General features: G+C 38.7%; 1 protein-coding gene across 4 annotated transcripts in view; it reads left to right on the forward strand.

Annotated features, from left to right (window-relative positions):
• LOC145783018 (MBT domain-containing protein 1-like) overlaps positions 1–26,829 on the forward strand; it is a 109,280-nt gene that overhangs the window by 78,551 nt on the left and 3,900 nt on the right. For 3 of the 4 annotated variants that reach the window (XM_082594779.1, XM_082594782.1, XM_082594780.1), the window contains 9 exons: positions 2,976–3,126; positions 8,063–8,199; positions 8,524–8,636; positions 8,869–9,001; positions 11,867–11,993; positions 18,759–18,878; positions 19,149–19,320; positions 19,596–19,741; positions 26,340–26,420. In XM_082594779.1, the coding sequence (XP_082450905.1) occupies positions 2,976–3,126; positions 8,063–8,199; positions 8,524–8,636; positions 8,869–9,001; positions 11,867–11,993; positions 18,759–18,878; positions 19,149–19,320; positions 19,596–19,741; positions 26,340–26,420 (1,180 nt within the window). The remainder of the gene's footprint in view (positions 1–2,975; positions 3,127–8,062; positions 8,200–8,523; positions 8,637–8,868; positions 9,002–11,866; positions 11,994–18,758; positions 18,879–19,148; positions 19,321–19,595; positions 19,742–26,339; positions 26,421–26,829) is intronic. The other variant, XM_082594781.1, reaches the window with a different exon arrangement.

A 26,829-nucleotide genomic window follows, 5' to 3' on the forward strand; every position in this document is an offset into this window, starting at 1 on the left:
TAATTTTTTCTATGATGTAACAAGCAACTCCTATGTAAGACCAATAAATTCCCGCCTCACAATTTGTCACGCATTGACACGCAATATTACATTATTACTGCATGAAGTAGATAACAAAGTAGAAATTAAAGCAAGAAGTAGATGACAGTACACTCCAATTGAAATCGGAAAATAATTCAAAATGCAAAATCTTGACTAATTGAAAAAGGTTGCTTTCATTATTGGAAATTGGCAGGGGGTGTAGCTTTCCTCGAATAGAATCATATAAACGTGCAAATTTGCAAAACGTTAAAACTGCTACTTTACTAGGTGCACTTTTTAAATAAAAACTCAAAAAGTTTCGAAAATTGCATTTTTTTTAATAAAATTTGAAAATAGATATTCATTTAGGAGGTGGAGCTATAAATCATCGAGATAATTTTATTTTCAAGTATTTTATAGCTGTCATAATTTATAGCGATATTATGAGCAGTTTAAAATTTTTCAAAAAAGATTTTTGAGGGAGGCAATGGAAAGATCGTATTTTATTGATTAATAAATCCCATTGTAAACCTAACAAATGTAACAATGACTTATGACAAGTAACAAATAAAACGATCGCAACAACAACAAGGAAAAAACTCGTAGCCACGTGTTGCGTAATCTTCACGTAGCTTGCTTGATGTTACGCGAGTATCATGCTTGTGACAAAAACAATCATTTTCTTCGCAATACTGTATTGGTTCACCCCTTGCTTTACGTTGACTTGAAGCGAAAACCAATGATCAAAAAAAGATTTAAACGTCCGTTCAAATTACATTTATTTGCAGTAAGTAATGTAACCTAAACGGGGTGGCTGCCATCATGCCATAGAGGTTATGGGGTGGCGTGGCTGGCCACCCCGTAAGTCGGCGCCAGTGGATGCATTAGACATTTGCATTTTTGTAATGATTTTCAAGCGAAACAGAAGTGTTTTGTTAGTTGTTCGAGTGTGTTATTGTTCAAAATACATTTAAAAACTTACATACGAGTTATTAATTAGAGATTAGCATAAATTTGATGCTTTAAAACAAAGTCATATATTATCATTTATTTCAAAAAATAAAGTCATATTTTTCAATTTTTTAGGTAAAAAAAATGGCCCTAGTAATAAGTAATAGCACAACGTCACTATCAAAGCAGTTGTAATTATTAGATTAGGCCAGTCCGTGGTGCATTCCCAGGTCCAACGTCAATGCAGGTGAACAATGGTTGCGATTATTACAATTCAAGTACTTGACATTTCTTGGCACATTTTCTCAAATGATCAAAATATAGTCATCATAACACACATTATTACCTGATTTGTTGCCACACAAGTGTGGATGCGAGCCTTGCATTTCTCATCACGTCGGGAACAACGCCAGTATTTCTTAAGCCCGTCTGGACTATATTGAGCTAGTTGAAACATGTAGCCATCATGTAGAAAAACCTCACCTTTGCGCTGCGTACTAATCGATTCCTCTGCCATGATCAAGTAACATCAACTGAGAGTCTAACGAAGGAACTAACCAAAGGAATTTCAGGTCATGTAACGCCGAAACCCAGGTTTACTCTGAACTGCCACTTAGGTTTTAACTTCATCTTTTATGGCAAACGCTATTTGGCAACTGTCTTTTTTTCGTTGACACGTTTTGGCTGAGACTTCATCTCATTAACCCTTATTGGTAATCATGAAAACTGTTATTTTCATGTAAAACACATATTTTGAACGAACCCAGACATCAAAACTCGTCATTTTTACATTGATTCAACGTCTGCAGACGTTGAATGAATGTAAAAATGACGTATTTTGCCGTCTGGGAAAGCACTCAAAGGTATACACTGGATAAAATGCAAGAATGCAAAAGATACCATATTGTTGAATTAAAATACAAAATCCTCTAAATAAACAGAAGAACCGGACATACATTTCTCTGTTATCATTTTTAATGTAAAAATTCCTTTTGTGGTCCCTTTGTCTGAAACAAATAAAAACTGTGCTGTTGAAATTTCCGATTGTAGTTTTGGTCTCAATCTCATCAACATGATTCGGAGTAAGCTGTTTGTTACGTAATTCACAAGGCTAATTGTTCTGTGGAGTGACCATTCTGTTGCTCCGTTTTTTTTTGGTAAAGTTATGAATACAGAACGTACCATATCACTAGGGATGTAACCGGTGTCATAAATATGATTTATGATACTCCACTCATCTAAAGCTTCGAGATCAACTATTGTGGAATAAAATACAAAATTCTCTACTGCAAATAAACAGAAGGCGTCGTTGGATTTAGAATTTTGTAATAGTTGAGGATTCTAATATATTCTGAGTTTGCATGCAGACGGCGATGCATGATACACGTCAATTTTATCTGAGCAAACATTGATAGTTCAAAAATAAATTTAATTCGTTTTTTAGTTTTAAGATCTCAATGGTTAGGTCTAAACCCCACTCATCTAAAGCTTCGATGATTTCAACTATAAAAGAAGCGATATTACAACATTCTCTAAATAAACAGAAGACGTCGTTGTCCATTTTATGTGAGCAAACAGTTAAATTTAATAGTTCAAACATTTTTCGCTAAATTTCATTTCAATTTGTTTTTCTTTGTCGGAATGCAAAAGAAACGATGTTGGATTACAGAAGGATTATCGTTGGATTTTCAAAAAAATTGCCAAATAGAGAACTAACCGCTAAAGACTGTAGCCCAATAGGGAACTAGCCGAATCGGATCAGCCAAATCGGACTAGCCGAATCGGGCTGTAGCCGAAAAGGGTAATAGCCGAATCGGATCAGCCCAATCGGACTAGCCGAATAGTAGCAGACCCGATCTATGTATCTAACTTACGTATGCAATTTACCCAGGAAGAAATTTTAATAAAAATTAACAGCCGTGTACTCATGCACTTGAGCAAGTGTTACATTTTTTGTAACAATCAATTTATAATTTTACTGTCAATAAATTTGATTCTTGTAGGTTGTGAAAGTGGCTGGTTATAAAGCCCTGCTTCGTTACGAAGGTTTTGGAGATGATCCACAATTCGACTTTTGGTGCCATCTATGCAAGCACGATGTACACGCAGTTGGATGGTGTGCTTCCATAGGAAGACCACTTGCTCCACCAAAAAGTATGGTTCCTGTGATTCTATAATGGCCGTGGCACAAGTAAAGCCGTACCACAGGTTCATTTAAAGCACTTGTGCAATGTGCATGCCAATTGCCAAGTCAGCCATTGTTAAAATTCAAGTTCATTTAAATGTTTTGTTACTAGCTAGCTGCTGCATTTTGCAGAAGCAGTATCTTAGTTGATTGCTCATCTGTTGTGAGACATCTGTGCGTTGAATCTTCATCAAAGTCATCTCATGTATAAGAATATGGTTCATTGTTGCATATAAGGATTTTTCTTGCTTTAAGTGGCCCAAACTGCATGGCCTTCATGAAAGCATAATAGATGTCCATATGTATCACCCAACAATCCAACATATCTTTAGCTTTTATAGCAATTAATTTACACCAGAGGTTTCTGATTGGGGGCGATTTGTCGACTGGGACCTCTTCCTTTTGAGTCCACTTTACTTACAATGTTTTAATCTAGCGTCCAAACTGAATACCCAATCCTAATGTACAGAACATTGCAAGGGTTAGTTCCATTATAATTTTTATAGTTTTTAGTGTTGGGTAAGTCTTTGTCAACTTGACCAGAAAAAAGGGAAAATGTAACCCATGGTCTCAGATTTTAATGAAATTTTGACACTTTGCAAAGCAAGTTATTCTGAGAAAAATGATACCAATCTCAGCAAAATCGGTTCGGCGGTTTTTGAGATATGGCCATTTGAAAATGAGGTGTTTTTGCGTTCGCTCAAGCATGAAATTAGTAACAGGTTGGTACGACAAATTTTAAACGTAAATAAAACGTACACCATTAATGTTGCAAACTTCAAATTTTGTGAGAACTTAAGTTTGGTTAAAGTCAACACATTTATAAACTTTCAACAATTTTGGTCATGGTTGAATGATTTTGAAGACAAGTTAATATTGTTGTGGAATTGAAATCAATCAACCGTGACGTAACTTCCAAGCACTATACTGAAAAAGGCCCCTCTTCAATTTTTTCGAGTAATACATCATATGAAAGGTCTTGACTTCCCCTATACAGTGAAACAAAGATATCTTTGTGTATTTGAGAAAATCTAGGCGTAGTAAGTTGAAATGTATCATATACACAAAGTGGCTAAATTGATTGTTTTTATAATTGTTCGACAGTGCTTTGCTTTCCTTTTTTGCAATTATGCACAAAATATATACATTAGTAGGCATAATAGGTAAGTTGAAAGCTTTGAATATCTTGCTTAGTCAATTAACCATACTATGACTACTGAAAATCAAAGCAAAGATTATTGAAATTCAATGTGTAAAATGTTTCACTTGAAACTGGTTTTTAATGATTGTATAATGTATATAGTTTAATGCCAGAAGGAAATAAAACCAAGAATACTAATAGAGAATTGGCTCTTTTTACCTAGTCCAAAGATGCAATTTAATCAACAAAAAAGGTTATCGTGCTTTGAGATATTGTAAGAAAAACATAACGATATGTATCACAAAATTTGTCAGCAAAGGATAATTATAATATTGAACTCTCATTGCAGTTTTGAACCATGATAACTTTTGGGCTGCTTTTCAATTTATAGTCCCAATTTAAATAATTAGGTCAAACTGGATATTAATGTATATATAATATATTCCAAAGCATATGTGTGACAGTAATTAATTATTTATTAGCTGATCTCCAATCAGTTTGAATTTGTTGCAAACATTGCATGGAAAATTGATATTGGTCTTGAGTAGTTGCAAGGGTTGGACTGTCTACAACACACAAAACATGTTCAAAAGGGATCCAACATTCGTCTTTGTTTCTTGGCCAATGAAAAGATGGAGACGGTCAATTAGGGTGCAGAAAATTTATAAAGATGTCACCATTTTCTGTGTCAACTTCCAGGGTTACTCCAACATACCACTTTCCATCATACATGGTTGCTACAAACTTTCCTTGATTGATGCTTTTGTTGCTGTACTTGGTATCAAAGTTGAAAGTGTAATCATATGTGAGTTCATTGCTTATTCTTTTGATGCCAATTTTAGACTTGTCAACTGGTTCAAAGTAATGAAATCCTCTGGTTCCTTTTATTGTACTTGCTAGCTTCCACCTTTCTTCCAGACGTTTTCTTTCATTCGTCAAATCTTCCTTAAGAAGTATTATGAAATGTATATATTGAAAGCAAATTTTCAATGCAGTGATCCATCATTTCATCTAAAGTACCAATTTGATGATGTAGAGGTCTTCGTAAACTTTCCATAGCTGTTGAACGCTTCACAGTGCCCCCAATGCCATCGCAAGGTGACTTACCATGACTTGTGGCATATTCAAATGCTGGTCAAAAAATTAATTAAGCTTACTACTCATTCTTATATCGCGAAACGGCAGTCAACATATTGGAAGAAACGAAAGGCTGAGCTTAATAGGGGTTCAGTGTTAATTTTATTAGATTTTAGTGAAAAGTACTCCTACTGTTTTCAGGATGAGGTTCAAAGCTATCATCGGTGCCACAGCAGCTGCACTGTCCATCCAGCTGTATGTTACTACATAGATCAGCACAACAAATTGTGCAATTTAAATATATAGATAATATGTTTCTTTCTGATGATTTACGTCATGATGTTTCATTTGTGGATGTGGTTCAATCAAAAATTGTGGAATATCTAAAAAGTCAGCTGCCTGATCTGAAACAAATTGAGTATTTTTCTGATGGCTGTGCGGCACAGTATAAAAACTGCAAAATAAATTATAACATGTGCATTGTGCAATGTGCATGGACTGCATGCACAAACATGATTTTAACCTTTAAACATCATGGTCTTTCTTTGCCACAATTTATGGCAAGTCACCTTGCGATGGCATTGGGGGCACTGTGAAGCGTTCAACAGCTATGGAAAGTTTACAAAGACCTCTACATCATCAAATTGGTACTTTAGATGAAATGATGGATCACTGTACTGAAAATTTGCTTTCAATATATACATTTCATAATACTTCTTAAGGAAGATTTGACAAATGAAAGAACTGGAAGTTGACACAGAAACCCTGGAAGTTGACACAGAAAATGTTGACATCTTTATAAATTTTCTGCACCTTAATTGACCGTCTCCATCTTTTCATTGGCCAAGAAATAAAGACGAATGTTGGATCCCTTTTGAACATGTTTTGTGTGTTGTAGACAGTCCAACCCTTGCAACTACTCAAGACCAATATCAATTTTCCATGCAATGTTTGCAACAAATTCAAACTGATTGGAGATCAGCTAATAAATAATTAATTTCTGTCACACATATGCTTTGGAATATATTACTGTATGTATATATACATTAATATCCAGTTTGACCTAATTATTTAAATTGGGACTATAAATTGAAAAGCAGCCCAAAAGTTATCATGGTTCAAAACTGCAATGAGAGTTCAATATAATTATCCTTTGCTGACAAATTTTGTGATACATATCGTTATGTTTTTCTTACAATTTCTCAAAGCACGATAACCTTTTTTGTTGATTAAATTGCATCTTTGGACTAGGTAAAAAGAGCCAATTCTCTATTAGTATTCTTGGTTTTATTTCCTTCTGGCATTAAACTATATACATTATACAATCATTAAAAACCAGTTTCAAGTGAAACATTTTACACATTGAATTTCAATAATCTTTGCTTTGATTTTCAGTAGTCATAGTATGGTTAATTGACTAAGCAAGATACTCAAAGCTTTCAACTTACCTATTATGCCTACTAATGTATATATTTTGTGCATAATTGCTAAAAAGGGAAGCAAAGCACTGTCGAACAATTATAAAAACAATCAATTTAGCCACTTTGTGTATATAGTACATTTCAACTTACTACGCCTAGATTTTCTCAAATACACAAAGATATCTTTGTTTCACTGTATAGGGGAAGTCAAGACCTTTCATATGATGTATTACTCAAAAAAATTGAAGAGGGGCCTTTTTCAGTATAGTGCTTGGAAGTTACGTCACGGTTGATTGACTTCAATTCCACAACAATATTAACTTGTCTTCAAAATCATTCAACCATGACCAAAATTGTTGAAAGTTTGTAAATGTGTTGACTTTAACCAAACCTAAGTTCTCACAAAATTTGAAGTTTGTAACATTAATGGTGTATGTTTTATTTACGTTTAAAATTTGTCGTACCAACCTTTTACTAATTTCATGCTTGAGCGAACGCAAAAACACCTCATTTTCAATTGGCCATATCTCAAAAACCGCCGAACCGATTTTGCTGAGATTGGTGTAATTTTCCTTAGAATGACTTGCTCTACAAAGTGCCAAAATTTCATCAAAATCTGAGACCATGGGTTACATAGCTTGGTCAAGTTGACAAAGACTTACCCTGTTGCTATTTTTGACCATCTGGAAAATATTGTCCAACCCGATAGCTCAGTTGGTTAGCGCGTGACTTCGTGAACAAAGAAGCTTCAAGATCAAGCAGTGCTGGTTCTACTCTCGGGGTGTGCGCAACCATATGTTCTCTCAAAGAAAATTACAGTCGTCTGCTTGATGCTCGGAGACTTCAGTTTGACACCGCTCCAGAGTGCGCTGCTGTGTCTCGGAAAGTCATGTCAGAATAACGGGAGCAGCTGACTCAATGGCTACGAGTTCAAAAGTAAATGTCACATTTCTTGAAATCACCAAAATATGTTGTACAGTGGTCAATGCATGTCCAATTGTCCATTGTCTTCGCGCAGAAATTAATTTAGAAAACGACTTCATTTCGTTATGACCCAAGCTGGTGTTTGCATAGAAATAAACAGAGTTAAGCAAGAAGAACAGAGTTGACAAGACTTTCTCAAAAGTCGTACTTTGGACTTGAGTAGTTTTTTTAACTCAGTTTTTCATTTTAGAAGCCAAAATCCGATTGTGTGACTACCAACCTTTGAATTCAGATATTAGGAAATATAGGGAAGGTTTAGTGTCAATTCTTGTTGTTTTGCAGCTATACAATTCAAGCAGAGAAACTGGAAAAACTTTCTTGTTCATCAGCTCACTGGCTCCAAAACCCTTCCCAATGACTTCCATGAACGAATTTCACAGAGCATGTTGTCTCCATTTCAAATTAAAATGCGCCTTGAGGTAACTCCAAATTAAACTTCCCGTTTGCGCTTTATGTCCACAAGTGAATAGCTAAACCTGAGCTAAATGGTGAGATCAACAAAACCATTGTTGTTCCACCCAAATCTACATTATTCTAAAGTTACACTTCGCATGAATCTGCCGTCTTTTGTGTAAGTTGAATGCTCGTGATCTCATTTTTGAAATATTGTGATCAGCTACAGTTTCACTAAATAATCCAATAGATTTTCACTACGCTGATCCATCAAGTTTAAACTAACAATGTGATGATGTTCCCTTGACCGGGAGGCGAGCAGTTCTGTTGATTTCATTACAACATTTCAGGTGATGGATAAAACCCAAATATCGCGGAAGCGAGTCGGTGTCGTTGAAGAGATCATGGGGGGCAGGCTACGACTTCAATATGAGGATTCCGATGAACCAAACGATGACTTCTGGTCAGTTTCTCGGTTTAAAAGTTTAAAGGGGTTGTGACTGTCGGATCCTACAACGCCATCAACCATGTTTTACAGCAACGGAAGCGGTTTAAAAGTTTATTTATTGACTGAATTTGTAGATTGTATTTCGTCTTGGATAATTATTAGAAACTACATGAAGCATCACAGACATACTGTCATGTTGGACTAGCCCTTCGTGTGGAAGAAATTTTATTACTTGACTAGTTTTTAGGTGCCACATGGGCTCACCGCTTATTCATCACATTGGATGGTCGGAGAAAGTCGGGCACAGGATACTTGTTGCAACCAAGGATTATAAAACTATTCCGGGATTCCAAAACTCCAAACCAGAACTTTTTGCCTCGGTTAGTAGTTTTCTGATCACCTAGCATTTAAGTGATCACCTAGCATGTAAGTGATCACCTAGCACGTAAGTGATCACCTAGCATGTAAGTGATCACCTAGCATGTAAGTGATCACCTAGCACAGGGGTGGGCAAACTTTTTGTACTGAGGGCCACAGCTAGGGGTGTTCAATTTCGATTTACGATTCGATTTCGATTATGGTGATATTCGAAATTCGTTTTTCGTATCGGACATATTAGAAATTATAGCAGTCCTTTCGGCTGAACGTGGTTGAAAGTAACGCAAGTGGCGCGAAATCTGTCTTGTCGCATTTTGCAAGCGAAAAAAGACTTCGACGCATGCGCATCGTCGATCACGTGGCTATCACACGTTCTCGCGGGTCCAACGGCCAGTCCTGCACCAGGGATGCCAGGTTGGCATTTTTAATGCCAAATTTCACAACTTTCTCTCAAGAATGAAGATAGCTAGGTTGTGCAATAGCAGAAAGTGTAGGCTGAGCTTTGTCGCAGTTTTATCCATTTTTTACCGAATCCATTGGCGCCTAAGCCGTGGGGACAGGGCCGTAAGTCAGACCGCAGAGCAAGGGGGGGGGCAACTTTTTTTAGGAGGGGGCCGAAAAAATTTAAATGGGCAAAATCATTATAATTGTAGCTGTTGCTTGAAAATGTTGAGATTTTGCCAAGGGGTGGGCGAAATTTTTTTCAGGGGGGGCGAGGCCCCTGGCCCCCGGCTGGCTACGGGCCTGCGTGGATGCCAGGCCCCCATGCATATTTCTGTGTGGGGGGCAACTTTTTATGCTGTGTTGAATATTGATACATAAAACAATAGATGAACTAGCGATCGGCAGCAGGATAACACTTTTTGAATGCAAACCGCAACAGCTTCGCGATAAATAATCACTATGAACGAGTTGCGATGCTACAATCCAACACCAGACAACAAAATCTGTCATTTTTACATTGATATAATGTCTGCAGACGTTGAGTCAATGTAAAAATGACTGATTTTGTTGCCTGGGACATAGCAAAAATCTACCATTTTGTGTCGATTCAATGTCATCAGATGTTGAATGCACCCAAAAACAACATAATTTGCTACGTAGACGGAGCGTGCGTTTAGCTTTATGCGCTTGCAAACATACTCGATGTCGCTTTCGAGTCGAAACCTCTGCACTCTGCAGTGAAATGTCGCGGCAGTGAATCGCTCGCTGTAAGATGAACTTGAAGTGTTTGGGATCCCAGCGACCTCCGCTCCAGCGGAGCGATCGTTTTCAAAAACTGGCCTGACCTTCACGAAGCTGAGATCCCGACTGACGGGTGACCATGTCGATCAGCTTGTGTTCATAAACACCAACATTGGCCTGGAGCTGTAGACGTTATTTTGTGTTTTTTTTTCGCAAATTTTCATGGCTTTTTTTCGCGTTTTCTAGCGAATTTTCATGTCTCTTCTTTCAATAAAATCTCATTTTGCAGTTTGGTGAAGTGAATAGACTTTGTGATATTCGAAATCGAAATTCGGAAATCGAAAACAAATTGAATTTCGAATATTCAAATAATCGAAATTGAACACCCCTAGCCACAGCCACATTTGAAAAAATGTTGCAGCCGGGGGGCCGCACACTCTCATTACAAAGTAGGAAAGTTTACCCGGTGCGTAAATAAACGCATATTCATATTAAACACAATTTTTGTATTTCACACTCAGTCACGTTTAAAGCTATGCAGTCATCATCACAAAAGTTAATGAGGCTTGTGCAACTGTTCACACTTTTTCACAATCTTCTGCAAATTGGGAGCAAGTTTGCTGGTAGATATCCTCATAACATCATTCTCATACATGCAAGTTGGTGTCTGTCAGCAAAGACCTGTTCTTCGACTTGTTTATTTTTAAACAAGAAAATGCTTGTTCGCATAATGTATGTGGATCCAAACAGTGTCAAAAACTTAGCAGCAAAGTTTTTTAAGTTTGGAAACAAATCGTAAGACAATGACTTGTAAAAGTCAGGCAGTGAATCAGGCATTTATTTTTTAACAAAAATCCTGTCGAAGTAGAAAACATTAAGCTCTTCGTCTCAAATAACAACGAAAAGCTATTTGGAGGAAATTAGAAGTAGGCTACTGGTAGGCCTACACGTGGACGTCGCTATAATCCACGGCCTACGGTAGTCACTACCGTGTTTGTATTTTATGATCACACAATTGAATCAAACAATGCGTGAGAGGATGTTGCAATGCATGTGCGACTGACGTGTGTGTGTTTACGCACTGAAAGTGAAGAGAAAAACACACTCGTAAAGGGAATAATATTTTGTCATGTAACCTGTTTAATTAAAACAATAAGTGATGAGTAGGAGTTTCTGCAAGTGCCGGCGGGCCGCATAAAATGGTCTTGCGGGCCGCATGCGTCCCGCGGGCCGTAGTTTGCCCACCCCTGACCTAGCATGTAAGTGATCACCTAGCATGTAAGTGATCACCTAGCATGTAAGTGTCAGTGACCAGGTTAGTCTACCGACTACCATGGACTTGCAACCATCTGAATGAATTCATTTGGTTTCCTTGTTTTATTTTGTAAAATTTATAAACAAACAAAATCAACCAACCACACGGCATTCGATATAACAACATGAAAATAAACTAAAAATTACAAACGTTTTCGGCCATACTCATGTTAGCCCTTTTCAATAACCAACTGACTGATGTTCTACTTAAATTGAAATGACAAAATTCCTAACTCATAAAGTTTCAAAACTATCCAAATCAGGGCTGCGGAAAGGAAACTATGTTCAGGACATTTGGCGTAAGCTGGGCAAAAAAAGCTCGTTCCGTAACAGATTTAGTCATCTAGAAATGTTTGATTGGTGCACAGCCTCGTTCAACAAAAACTTGCGGCTTTAAAGTCGGTATGAAACTGGAAGCCATCGATCCACTGAACCTGTCCTGCATCTGTGTGGCAACAGTGAGAAAAGTCTTGAAGAACGGATTCCTTATGATAGGTATGCAACATGTTATTGATCTAGAGCAGTGGTTCCCAACCTTTTTGACCTTACGGCACCCTATCAAAGAGATAAATAGTTTGCGGCACCCTGGCAAAACTGGATCAATTTTATGAGGTTTCTGTATTAAAAATAACTATATAAAATAACACAGAATGAGCTGTACAGTATAGCGCGTGTAAATAAATGTATTAATTCAAAAGTCAGTGTGAAATTTGGCCTTGACCTCTTGCACAAAGTCCCTTAATATTTGGGGGCACATTCGATAAAGCCACCCGCATTTCTTCCTCGACTATAAGCAGTCGTTCTCGTTGTTTAGTTTTTATGTTCGATAATACGGAAAATCCACTCTCACATAGGTATGACGTGGAAAACTGCAGCAAAAGCACAATAGCTTTCTTTCCTACGCAAGGATATTGATTTTGAATTTTTATCCAGAAGTCGTCGAGAGACATCTGCTTGTGCATAAGCTTAAAATTTCCATCGTTACGAATATCAATTAATTCTTCTTTACGATTCAAAACAATATGAGAGTCCAGTAAAACTGGATTTCTCGAATTCTTCGCAAAATAAAATCATGAAACCTGGTAATAATGATGCGTTTCAAACGTTTTTATGGAAAGAACAGCAACGAGTTAAAATCTCTTTCACGCTGTTTTTTTTCTGGGCGAGAAAACAAAGGCTTGCTGCGGATTATCTACTTACCGCTGCCAGCGACTTCCCCACTGAGCAATTCTCCAGAAAGGAGCTGGGAATGACTGGGAGACGCGAAACTTAATACGCACTGAAACTCGGTTAGAAATAAATAAATTTCGCACTTAACGGGTTAAAGTTAAAATAAAGAATGGGCCGCAATATCTCAATATCTCGCGGCACCCATGAGCATTGCAATTGACACCCCAGGGTGCCGCGGCACCCCGGTTGGGAACCACTGATCTAGAGGGAGCATTGTTGTCACATATTTCAGTGATCGCTAGTCGCATTGTTGTACATAGCATTTGGAAGCCACTCTCCAAATTTGAGGCTAATTGACGTTGGTTTTACCTACCGACTATTGGGCTGAAAATTGACACTTGGCGCCATATTATGCGACTACAATGAGGGAACGATGTTGTATCATCTACGCTCTTGGCTCATTACCAATCCACGTGTTTGTTCACTGTGTGCTGCAATCTATGTCGAGAATTCCAAGCAATTTCTATAATGCACAATTTGTGGACCCGCTTGTCAGTCTGTCGCGATTGTCGTGAATAATTCTGCGCATTATTTAATTTTGCTGCAATTGCGTAACGTTGACCTAACACCCTGGAAGACACACAGCCTTCTAATTTGGCGCTTGAAATTGCAGAGTTAATAGGTAAATGCTAAAGTAGCCTAATTGTACAAAATATAAATTGGGTCCGCAAAAAATTGCAAACGCAAATTTCGAACATGGTGTTAATTACGGAAACCCAGTTAGCAAATTAACTCTTTTTACCTTGATTCAACGCCAGTAAACGTTAAATCATGTAAAAAGGGCTGAATTCCGCCAACAATTAGTTAAGCAGCGCAAAACCGGCAGTTTTCTAACAAAGTTGTTAATATTAACAAAAACCGAGGGGCCAGACATATCTCGTCCTCAGACCCCAGGGGGCGCCGCCCCCCTACCCCGCGTAATCGACGTCGATAAATTACCACAGAAAGTCATCAATGCCAAACAGAGCAAATTATATTAAATATAGTTACATTCACTTAGCAGCCTGTTCCAACTTTATTGAGATTATTGATTCAAACAGCAGAGAAAATGGCTGATCATCTTACAGCTATTCAACTTCCCTGGTGTCCAGATGGAACACTCTGGAGGAGAGTATTTGTAGAGGAAATGGCTGATCATCTTACAGCTATTCAACTTCCCTGGTGTCCAGATGGAACACTCTATGGAGGAGAGTATTTGTAGAGAAAATGGCTGATCATCTTACAGCTATTCAACTTCCCTGGTGTCCAGATGGAACACTCTATGGAGGAGAGTATTTGTAGAGGAAATGGCTGATCATCTTACAGCTATTCAACTTCTCTGGTGTCCAGATGGAACACTCTATGGAGTAGAGTATTTGTAGAGAAAATGGCTGATCATCTTACAGCTATTCAACTTCCCTGGTGTCCAGATGGAACACTCTATGGAGGAGAGTATTTGTAGAGGAAATGGCTGATCATCTTACAGCTATTCAACTTCCCTGGTGTCCAGATGGAACACTCTATGGAGGAGAGTATTTGTAGAGGAAATGGCTGATCATCTTACAGCTATTCAACTTCCCTGGTGTCCAGATGGAACACTCTATGGAGGAGAGTATTTGTAGAGGAAATGGCTGATCATCTTACAGCTATTCAACTTCCCTGGTGTCCAGATGGAACACTCTAAGGCAGGGGTTCTTAACCTTTTTTGTCTCGTTTACCCCTTGCCGAATGAAAAAAGTAAAATTTACCCCCAAAAGTCCTAATTAGGTTGTGTACAGTGAAAATGTAGCACACATACGCTGCTGAAATGAATCTGGTAGTCTACTTGCGTGGTGATAAAAGAAAAAGACGAAAACTTACATTAAGCATGCATTTGAATCAGAATCGAGAGCAACACTACCAGTTTTTTAATTACTGAAAAAAATGATGTTTGCTTTAATTTATGATTCAGTAAATTTACCCCTCGGTAGGTGAAATTTACCCCCAGGGGGTAAATTTACCCCCGGTTAAGAACCCCTGCTCTAAGGAGCAGAGTATTGAGGATATATTTTCCACTGCTCAACCAAGTAGCCAACTTGAGAGGATCGCTAACTTGTTGGTGAAGCTCCCTGTGCCAATGTGGTGTCAATCAAGAGACATTTGTACATGACAGATGGTCCACACAACACTTCTGTATGCTTGCAGTTGTTGAAGCGTGTGAACAGCAAGGAAATGAAGATTGTGAAGGAGGTGGCCCTAAGAAATGTCTATTTTAGTCATCCAGACCAACTCCTGCTTGCCTTGTGTACAGATCAAGTTGAAGAATTGAGTAGAGACTCTGTTAATAAAATTATGAAGCTAAAAGATCAGTCGGCTACATTCCAAAAACTATGGAACTTTTCTAAACGTTGAAATGGATGGTGATTAGGGTGCGGCTGGTGCCCCATGATTTTCAAAACTGGAATCGTTTGACCCTTACTTTTTTTTGGTGGGAAGGTTAGGGGTATAAAACAATCTGTTAAAATTTCAGGAAAAATAAACAATGTTTAGGGGTAGCAGGTCGCCCCCAAACTTTTGAACCCCTCGCTTGCCCCGATAATCACGATTTTACAGTATCTACAGTTATACTTGGGCTAGAGAGTTGATTTATAGCTCAAAATGACCAGAAACCTCATATTTATATTAGTCTTTCTAACATTATATAGGTCTATATCCTTGAGAAATAAAGATAATGAGAAAAAACTATTTTTCTCTTGTACGACAAGAATTATTTGGCATTAATGGTATATAATTTACATAAAATTTATTTAAAAAACTTGTTCTATAACCGTGTAAGTGTGTAACTAATACTTACTTTTAAAATAATTGCTAACTATTGTAATTTGCATATTTAATTTCAACAGAAACAAACATTCAACACATTACAAGGTAAAGCAGTAAGGTACTTGTATTGCATTAATTTATAATGCTAGAAACCACGATCTGCTGATTTCAGATTTTTCTTTCTTTGATTTGGTAGCTGATGTCTGGCATTCTCAACCACTTGCAGGATATCTTGATGACGATCTTCTCTCTCTGCTGCCTCCAAAAAATCATGGCATAGCTTTACCCCTCTATCGGCGGCATTGTTCACCACATGAAGACTTTGTACAATAGTATTAGCTTTTTTGTACTGCTCATCTTCCGACCATTCTTTAATTGGTCGCGAGAGGAAGGTATGCCCAATCATTAATGCCTCGAAAAACATCCACGAACCAAATCAAATCCATGGATTCTTCAGTAGGCATTCTGCGAAAACACGGTCTGCCAAAACCTGTTCCATATCGGTTGGAAGCAGTTGTGGATCCTACCGAGAGCATCAGCCATTTTCAGCTTCTCTTCGGGAGGGACAAGCCTCTGAGGGCAGAAGTAGCAAGCTTTTGGTCAATACGAACATAATGCAATAACGAGTTAATTAAACCAAGATCATTCTTAGGTGCAGTGGCAGGATCAGTGGTTGTCAACCACCATGGAATGTGACACTAACTACAAACTGGACAAATCGGTGGTTTTTGGTCTGTTGCAGTGGTGTAACCACTTTTGCTTTGGGCAATTCCGTCACAACTTTAGAATCTTCAACTCAAGCAACACAACAACTTCGACATCTAACGTGCTTTATGCATGGCACCTGGTTTACGAAATGCAAAGTTCTTGACTATCTCACTATCACTAAAATAAACCAGCGTTAACTGCACCAATTCTTTATAATCACCAAGTACAAGCGATTGTGTCAATGCATTGTTACATAGATCAACAATGCTATGCCTTCCATCCTGGAGATGAGTTGGTGTGATTGGAATATCCAAATTATCAACATCTCCATGGGTCAAAGAATCATAGTTTTCTTTGAATCTGGTAAATATTGTATCATGCATTCACTTTGGTAAATAAAATTTGTATACAGTACCGTACCAAACCATTTCCAAAAATTTAGAAAAATGTTTCATAACTGAAAAATCACTAAATGGAAAACATAACTATGTAACAAAGACTGCAAATCTGTCCAAACTTTTGCAAATCTATACCTGACTGACTCGTATAGGTAATCTTATCATCATCATCTTTCAGCCCTAACACAGTGATCAAGTTTTTTAACAGAAAGATATCTGACTCTGTACTTACCTTTTAATTACCATGATATCAGGACTTTTAGAAACTTCCATGTTTAAACTATTCCATGAATGCGTTAGTACAACTTCGCCTATATGGTGTCTGCACGCAAACCACAGTAACTTTCGATTCAACTTCTTTTGAATAGATACACATGCTGCCGTTTAAGATCCTGAAATCATATAATCTATATGCCTAGTTGCTGAACTTGCTAAGAAATAATATTTCTCTTAGATACTGCATTTGTTACTGTACCTCTCTTTATATTTCTGTTATAATATGCATACTGTTTCATATTTTATTGTTACTTACTACTCATAAAATATAGCCTTACAAGAATAATTCATAATAATCTGATTAATCTGGTCTGCCTTCTGCAATTGTATAGATATTACTGTATTGAGTTAGCCTTTATTGAACTGTATTTTACTGAATTCTGATTATAAATGCCTGACTGAATTTTCTATTGTATATAATACTACCGGTATTAGAAGCCGTTGTGTCAAACACCATCCCTCCAACACACTCAGTGCAATTCCATTCCTTGAAATGTTCAATGGTAGCTTTTGAAATTAATTCTCCTGACTTTTGTGATGACTTATGTGGTAGTGCTCGAACTCCTAACTATAAAAATCCTAAAACACCATTTCTGGCAATATCTCTTTTTCTAACGGACATAGACCTATATAATGTTAGAAAGACTAATATAAATATGAGGTTTCTGGTCATTTTGAGCTATAAATCAACTCTCTAGCCCAAGTATAACTGTATATACTGTAAAATCGTGATTATCGGGGCGAGCGAGGCGGTTCAAAAGTTTGGGGGTGACCTGCTACCCCTAAACATTGTTTATTTTTCCTGAAATTTTAACAGATTGTTTTATACCCCTAACTTCCCCACCAAAAAAAAGTAAGGGTGAAACATCCATACAAGGGGCACCAGCCGCACCCTAATGGTGATAGCATCGCAATCTTAGGATTGAATTTCTTCGAATAACGTCGGGTAGTGTTCACACACATTAACACTTTGTATTTTAACGCAAAATTTGGCCTGGACGTTTATTTTGGAGACACGACTTTATGACGCTGTCCGAATCACGCGAGCACGAATGACCCCATCACCAGGCCGCAAGTTACGAACGACGCAAGGCCCGAATGACGCAAGACATGAATGAATCAAGACTTATTTCTTACTAAATTTTTTTTAAAGTTCAATCTATGATGACTGCTTTGAGACTACCAGTGATGCTAATTTTGTCTGTTATGAAATGAGTTTTTTTCATGTTGTGAACAAAGTGGAAATGGTCAGGTTTTAATACAAATGCGTCTATTGGATAATGGATGCAACTTCGAACGTTACAGACCAAAAATTACCCATGACTTCATCTCAAGTTAAATATCACTGTTTGATCCGAATCGGTCGTCTTTGAAGCCAAAAGAGTGTAACTGATCTTTTGTGTTGTTCCTGAAGCAGCGAAGAACGAGATTAACTGTGGGAAGCCAGTCGCACACGAGTTTGCCAGGCGTTACTGATTAGTAAGACTTCTCAGCAGAAGTGTCCATTAAGATTAAAAAGCAAGAAGTAAATTAGTGGCAGCTTCATCTTTATTCTGTTAAGTGCAAGAAACAATTTTTACTTTTTATTTCTTACACAAACAAAAATTGAATTTGCCACCATATAGTATTGAAACAAACAATTAGTTTAACCCAATTTCGCGGCATTTATGTATCGCAGCATTTGTGCCTTGCGGATTAGAGATGTTCGTGTTCGCGTTATTCGGACCACGGCATTAAGTCGTGTACCGTTTATTTGACCCATCGCAACAATGCGCTTAGCGATCATAGCAAAATTCAATAGTTTGTATCTTATTGCCCCCATTGATCTATCTTAAAGCAAATAGGATCAGATTGATTTTTTTGCCAGGTATTGATGGTAGTGAGGCAGCGGGGGGAACAGATTGGTTTTGCTACCATTGTACCTCTCCTTCTATCTTTCCTGCCGGGTTTTGCCAAGCCAACCGCATCAACCTCACCACCCCAAAAGGTCAGTGCCATTCTTAGACTTTTCTCATAACAACCCCTGAAGTTCCAATGTTGCAGCCTCTTGATTATTACACACTGAACTTTTTAACGTAGGTTGTTGATAAACATCGCTCACCTCTGCCCAGGGTGAAATTAATTGAGGCCGAAAAACTGGCCATCTTACTCATCATTAGTGTGACGATAACGTCTCGTTCCCTGAAGCCGAGTAGCTAAGTATGGGACCACCTTTTACCTTCAACGAGTACTCTCTACTCAAATGACATGATTTCAGGATTGAAGGATCAGTTTTCATGGAAGGATTATCTTGCGGAAGAATCCAGTGAAGCTGCTCCTGAAGGTCTCTTCTCCTGTGATCCGATTGATCATGGCTTTCTCGTTGGGATGAAGCTGGAGGCAGTGGATTTGATGGAGCCACGGCTGATATGTGTCGCAACTGTAGCAAGGTATATATCTCAGCACTTTTGTTTGGATATGGTGCAGCTTGAATCACTTGACACCGTGATGTCTTGAGGCCGTAATCTCACTGATACCGTGGTGTCACTGATGCCGTTGATATTGTGATGTCACTGATATTGTGATGTCACTGATGCTGTTGATATTGTGATGTCACTGATGCTGTTGGCCCTGATGTTCCTGACGTCGTGATGTCACTAATACCGTGATGTCACTGACACTGATGTTACTGACATCGTGATGTCACTGATGTGATTGTTGGCAGAGTCGTTGGTCGTCTTCTTCGCATTCACTTTGATGGATGGGATGATGAATATGATCAGTGGGTGGACGTACAGTCGTGCGATATCTACCCAGTCGGTTGGTGTGAGATGGTTAGCTGTGATCTACAACCCCCTATTAATATGAAAGGTGCGTATTGGCTGAATCAATGGAAACATTTTTCCAACCATAGCGACGTTTGTGGGGACACATCTGAGGTATTCCCAGTAGTTGTTTATGAATAGCGTCGGGTTTGAATCGTTTGTAGTCTGGCATCTCATCCGCAGCAGTTCCAATGTGGGTAACCCTATGTTGGCCGCCCCTGACAGGAATCATCAATGCACGCAAGCCTCCACACGTCGACAACGTGACGATCCAGGTCGTGGACATACGAAACAACAACAACAGTGTGGTTTGGAATGGTGATCTGCAAATGTGCAGTGGGTCTCTTGGAGGATGATGAGCGCCCGGTTGATATGGGCAAGCTGCTCCACAACTTTGATCTTGTTGGATGTGTATAGTCTTCTAAGTTGAGCTGTAGGGTGGTGTGGTGTCTGTACTTGTTGGGGGAAATGTCGTTAAGTGGCGACTTAGGCTTTACACAAGTCTGCCATGCTTGAACCTTAACCATTGTAACGTCACAAGTTCACTAGGGTGCATCATCTGCCCCTCATTTTTTTGTTTGGTTTTCTGCAGTGGATTAAAATGTTCCTTTTTATGATTGTTGAAGATGTGCAACTTTTCAGAAGAATTCATTAACATCTAGGGGTACCACAATTGGATTAAATTTTGTCATTTTTTGTTATTTTGGGGTAATTCCATGACTACTGGTACAGTTGTTGAACCATATGCCGTAGATTTTTCATGAAATTTCATATGTAGAATCTCCGTAAAATTCTAAGAAAAGTAATACCAATTTTATCAAAATTGGCCCACTACTTTTTGAGATATCGGCGATTGAAAATTGGCCCTTTTCGTGATCGCTCATGCGTAAAATTTAACTGCAAATTTTGTTTGACCTATTATGAAGGTGTTTCAAATGGTAACTTGAAAATTCCAATGCATATGAGTTATCCAAAGTAAGGAGATTCCGAAAAGATATAATGTTCGTTTGTTTTTATATCACTATAGGCCACCAAGTGGCTAGTTTCACACTTGACTATTTGTGATCAGTCATGCATGACGAAACTTTGATCGCCTATAGCAAATAACACTCTGCTTGGATTTTTCTGCAACTTGGCCTAAATAAAAGGTAATTTTCTTGGCTTTCTAGCTTCCAAATATGAAGTGGGATATTTATGTAGAAATGAGGTAGTTTGCTGTAGTAAGTGTACCATGTATTTTTTAAAGTGAAGGAAGGATAGGTAGCACAGTTTAAACAACTGACTGAGGGGAGACGGTAAAACCAATTCCGTGACCGGTTACAACGTCTTATACAACGATTACAACGTTAATTGGGATTCTCATGAATTAGACAAACACAAACTGAATGGGTTCAGAAAGCTCCTCCCAAAACGCACCATTTTGGCCTTAATGTGCAAGATTTTGTCAAACCAATCTTCATATCTGGTTGTCTCTTTTTAAACTCCTGATGCAACTCATTTAGTGTCACCAATACCCATAGGCGTCGATTTTTTCTTAGAAGAGAGGAATTCTGGGTGGGCGAGAGTTTTCAAACAGATTTCATTGAATGTGTATGTTTGCAAATTCGCAATGGTTCAGTCTTCGAAATGAGCATATTTTTACTTCGGCAAAAACGTTGCCGAGGCCAAACGGCAAAATTTGAAATTTCCTCGGCAATTACTGTGAATATTTAGTGGGAAAAGATTGTAGGTACTAAAACATGTAAAATGAGAAGCGAAAAATATACTAGAGTAGTCTATTACGAACGCATTGTTTGATTTGTTGTGATGTAATAATACCAAAAGTAGCGATAAAGCGAGCAACAAGATGCGCACGCTGTTAGGGTAATTCACGTTAAAAAACTCACGAGGAGGGGAAAGTAAGTTAATTTTGGGTTGATTCAACGTTCGAGTCAGCACAAATCAATTTAATTTTTCCGGCGGGTTATATTGCGTAACAACAATGCCCAATAAGAAATTTACGTTTGTTTTACATTAATTCGACATCTAGCGATGTTGAATTATCATAAAATAACGTGAATTACTCAACCAGGTACAGCGTACAGGTAACATATTAATAGCTCCCTGCGAGAAGATCGCCTCGATTTGTGTAAGCTTATAAGCCAACATATTTTTTTTTTTTTTTTTTTTAGATGATGATGTAGATGTTAAGGAGTAGATGCTTACAATAATTTGACGTCTACTGGAGTTAAATCAATGCAAGTAGCAGGCCTTGAAACAACTTTTTTTTCCGGCGGCCAAACGTGTCCGACTGAAGCAAGCTGTTCGGCGCCAATCACAAGCACATGGCGCCCATCGGAACTTCGACAATTAGCACATTTTTACTTCGGCAGAAGCGAAAAATATACTAGAGTAGTCTATCACGACCGCACTGTTTGATTTGTTGTGATGTAATAATGCCAAAAGTAGCTATAAGACGAGCTACAAGATACGCACGTGGCACGCTGTTGCAGGAATTCATGTTAAATAACTCACGGGGAAAAGTAAGTTAATTTTGGGTTGATTCAACGTTCGAGTCAGCACAAATCGATTTAATTTTTCTGCTCGGTTATATTGCGTAACAACAATGCCCAATAAGAAAGTTACGTTTGTTTTACATTAATTCGACATCTAGCAACGTTGAATTATCATAAAGTAACGTCAATTGCTCAACCAGATACAGGTAACAAATTAATAGCTCCCTGCGAGAAGATTGCCTCGATTTACTATACACTAACATAATTTCGGCACAATTGGGATACTGCGAACAACACAAAGTCTGTTGATAAAGAACTAGCTGTCAGAATCGGAATCATCAGATGCTGTATCGGAGCACGAGGTTGTCGCGTCATCACTGGAATCAGACACATCAAGAGGCTCATAGCTTGGCTGTAAATCTATACCGTCTTTGCCGTTCGCAATGAAGCGTCCACGTTTTGCGGCTTTCGGGCTTTGATACCAATCCACACGCTTCTTTCTTTTTCATAAAGATCAATCAGGGTGTTGACTAGGGAATAAATCTATGCTGTGCCATAACGACTGGGAGGAATGTTTAACCCTAACGTTACAAGCGCTCGTGTGGCCTCGGCATTTTCATTGCCGACGCTAATGCGCCATTTGCCGACGCTAATTTCGAAGACTGAATTTATCGCATCAATAAAGTGTATTGTGATGTCACTTGCATCCAGCTTATCGTCAGACATCAGCTGCTTGATCACTCAATAATGTTAACAATTCAAGCATATACAGGGTGTATTGTGATTTATCGAGTGATTTAACTCTTTTCTAGTCCTTTGTGATTATAAGTGGCAAAGTACTACTACTTTATTTACAAGGCCGCTTGTGTAAAATTTTGTCGGAACTTCATGGCGGACAATGCGGCCGACGGAAGGGCGAGACCCGGCGGACAAAATGTCGGTTTTTGTAGGTTAATCTCGGCGATGGCCGCGTTCAGTTTCGAGGCCTGAATTATAGGGTGATATTTTTATAAAGGATTCTCCCAGCTGGGCACGTGTCTAAGCGCCGGCGAAGTAGGAAGTAACCCAAATAAAACATCGAGCAATAGTAAGATTGAATCAACATTCTAGTCTGGTGTAGTCTAAGAAAATTAGTTTTTTCTTGTAATCTTGTTGTCCTTACAGTCACCTCGGCAATTGCCGACGCTAATTTCGAAAAGTGTGGTTGGTCTTTCTCACAAAGACTGCGTTTAGCGTCGCTGCAGCAATTGAGCTTTAATAGGTTGGATGTTTTCTTTCTTGCATCTTGCGATCTTATGAGCGCTGCTAAACTAAACAAACTTCTTTCATGTTTTCCTTTGCGACCTAAAAAGCGCGTGACTCGTGACCTGTTATCTTTAAAGTGGCGCCTTCGGATTTGCCGCATTTGTAAAAGCGATTGTTTTTAGTACGTCTTTAGTTTGTATCGGCTATTTTATTGTCATGTTCATTGTGATGTCATATTCACATTCCCTTACGCTGACCGGGAACTGAAGTTTGATTGTGACGTAACGAAAGTGAGGACCATTCGGAGAAAAGATCAAATTGCCGACGCAAATTTGGAGAAAAGATCAAACGTGGCTTTCTCTCACCAGGAATTGCCAGCTGTGGCAGTTGCCGTAGCAACAACAATGCAGTGCGTACCGCCGTTTTTCCACGCAGCGTTGTTACGGAATTGCTTTATTCTGTCGGATACCTAGCGAGAGACATAGCGTAAAACAAGAAGTTGCGCTGCAGTTGGTTGGATAGTCCAGCGTTTAAGAAAAACGGAAATAATTGTAACGAACACTTCATAAGTGGCATGAAAACAGGGTGGGCGAAACATATTTTGCCCACCCTCGTTTCACGGCAGGGTGGGCGTCGCCCACCCTGCCCACCCTATTTCGACGCCTATGCCAATACCTCAACCACGTCAACAAAGAGCTTTCCCTCAAGAGATTATTGATTCTGCGTTGAAGTTCCATGAAGATGATGAATTTAGTAGGTTACTACTAGGTCAAAAGGATAAAGTGTCTGTGGGCAAAAAATGCTATCATGACATGACATGGATGACAGTTGATAGAGCAGAAATTGTTACGATGATCACGAGGGTTTCAGATTTCATAGAAAGCTTGATTGAGAAGCTGGTCTAACTTCTTCCACATAGTTATGTGTCCAACTCCAAAGCACAATCAAAATATTACAATCCAGAAAAGAAAATTTGCAAGAAGGTGAAGTTTTGATTGCAATAAACTTTTCATAGAATTATTCCTTTCATGTGCAAAATGAAATCCAGGGCTTTCACTGGACACACACCCAAGCAACTAAGCATCTAGTGCTTTGCTATCACAAAAACACCGACTCCGACATGGTTGAACACTTATCCCTTTGCTTTCTATCAGACATAATGGTTCATGACGTACAAATGGTGTACTACATTCAAATTGCAAAGTTTAAACGTTTTGTCAAATTTATCTTGTGCTATGGCTGGTACTGGTTTTTAGCACCGTGCCAAACTGCCAAGTCAATGCACCAACAAACGACTTGCGCTTTATTGAAGTCCTACACCAATACAAAGAAGAAGACAAGCTAGTAGCAGAAGTAGCGCTCAAGTATTTCATGCTACACACATGGTACTTGTCTGGGGAACTTGCTCCCTTTGCCCTTTACAGCATCAAGACACTGCCAGCTGAGAAAGCAGCAATGGCAAGAGCAATACTAAAGAAAATGAAAAGTTTCAGACAGCCATTAAAAAGATTTGGAGAAGGTTTTGGAAAGCCAAGGTTGATTCCAGTGTTGCCAGCAACCAAGTTGGCTGATCTAATCAATGAAGATTCCTGGTTCCTTTTTGCCGCACTAAAGCTTGGCCAATGTACAAGTTTCATGGACGAAGATGTTCTTCAGTGAGACAAATGTCCTTGATATGCAGCTTGCTGCACAGTTGTAAGGCAGCTAAGAGTAATGAATGATGCAGCTGAATGGGGTGTCAAGCTTGGATGCGACTATCTTTCATTGGCAAAGTCTGAACAGAGATTCCAAACTGTTCTGCAGACTGTTGAAGGCAACTATCAGCAGTGCCGAATTTACGGAAGAAGGAAATAAACAACAATGTTCAATGGATACTGCATATTTAGTTGAACAGGAAACTGTGCCTTTTCAAACTGTGTTAATTCAATTCGGAAAATACAGAATTTTGCAAATTCGGCAAAACAATGTGCATTTATTGGTGTTTTGTGACCAAAACAGTGAATGTTAAAGTTTAGATAAAGTTCAACGAATATTTTTTTTGCAATAAAATGATCAAAAGGTGTGCAGTTTAGAGAGAAAAACCCTAACAGTGATTTAACGCTTTTGGACTAACGGTACATATATGTATACCACAGACATGCCATCTGAAACTAGGGTTTTCGCATTTTTCACTCGACGTCTATATGTCAAAACTTCATTCGCGATGTGGTACCCCTAGATCCAAATCATTTCGCATAAAACTTCACAGGTGTGTTTACTTTGACAAAAGGAACACTTTTGACAACTGCAGAACAAAATTTGAACGAAAAAGGGCAGATGATGCACCCTAAAGTTCACGTCAGACCTGTGACGACATTCGGTTCAAGGTCATGAACCTTAACCATTGTAACGTCACAACTTCACGTCAGACCTGTGACGACATTCGGTTCAAGGTGATGAACCTTATCCATTGTAACGTCACAAGTTCAGGTCAGACCTGTGACGACATTCGGTTCAAGATCATGAACCTTAACCGTTGTAACGTCACAAGTTCACGTCAGACCTGTGACGACATTCGGTTCAAGGTCATGAACCTTATCCATTGTAACGTCACAAGTTCACGTCAGACCTGTGACGACATTCGGTTCAAGGTCATGAACCTTATCCATTGTAACGTCACAAGTTCACGTCAGACCTGTGACGACATTCGGTTCAAGGTCATTGTAACGTCACAAGTTCACGTCAGACCTGTGACGACATTCGGTTCAAGGTCATGAACCTTAACCATTGTAACGTCACAAGTTCACGTCAAACTTGTGACAACATTCGGTTCAAGGTCATGAACCTTAATTTGTAACGTCACAAGTTCACGTCAGACCTGTGACGACATTCGGTTCAAGGTCATGCCGTCATCTTATAATTTAGCAGGGCAGTCATCTCTTGCGAACTTCGACAGGAAAAAGAAAAACAAAACCAAGAACCAAGGATTTGGTGGGAAACGAAAAAGTGAGTCCACCCTTATGGAACCAGCATAGTTGTTTTTAGCTTGAAGATCGCGACCTATAGGGGTAGTTTGCCTTTTTTTAGAGGTACCAAACACTTTTGATAGCCAAAATTTATAAAAAAAAATCGGTGAAGTGGGAAAATCAATATTTTTTATCTAGAATCTAAACCAGACATGGGAAAACTACGGCCCGCTGGCCAAATCCTGCCCGTTGGGTTATTTAATCTGGCCCGCCTAAAATTGGCGGAAACGAATGCTTTAACCCAATTCATTACTATTTTTTCTAATCAACATACAATCATTCTATCTTATTGAAATTTTGTCATGTTGGGTCAATGGCTAATTGTTATGTCACAACCAGGGCTTTGGAGCAGGCATAAATGTTAAGTTGCTCTGCAGCTCCGGAGTTCA

This window comes from Aplidium turbinatum, chromosome 14 (genome assembly GCF_918807975.1).
Source record: "Aplidium turbinatum chromosome 14, kaAplTurb1.1, whole genome shotgun sequence".
In the NCBI taxonomy this organism is placed as follows: Eukaryota; Metazoa; Chordata; class Ascidiacea; order Aplousobranchia; family Polyclinidae; genus Aplidium; species Aplidium turbinatum.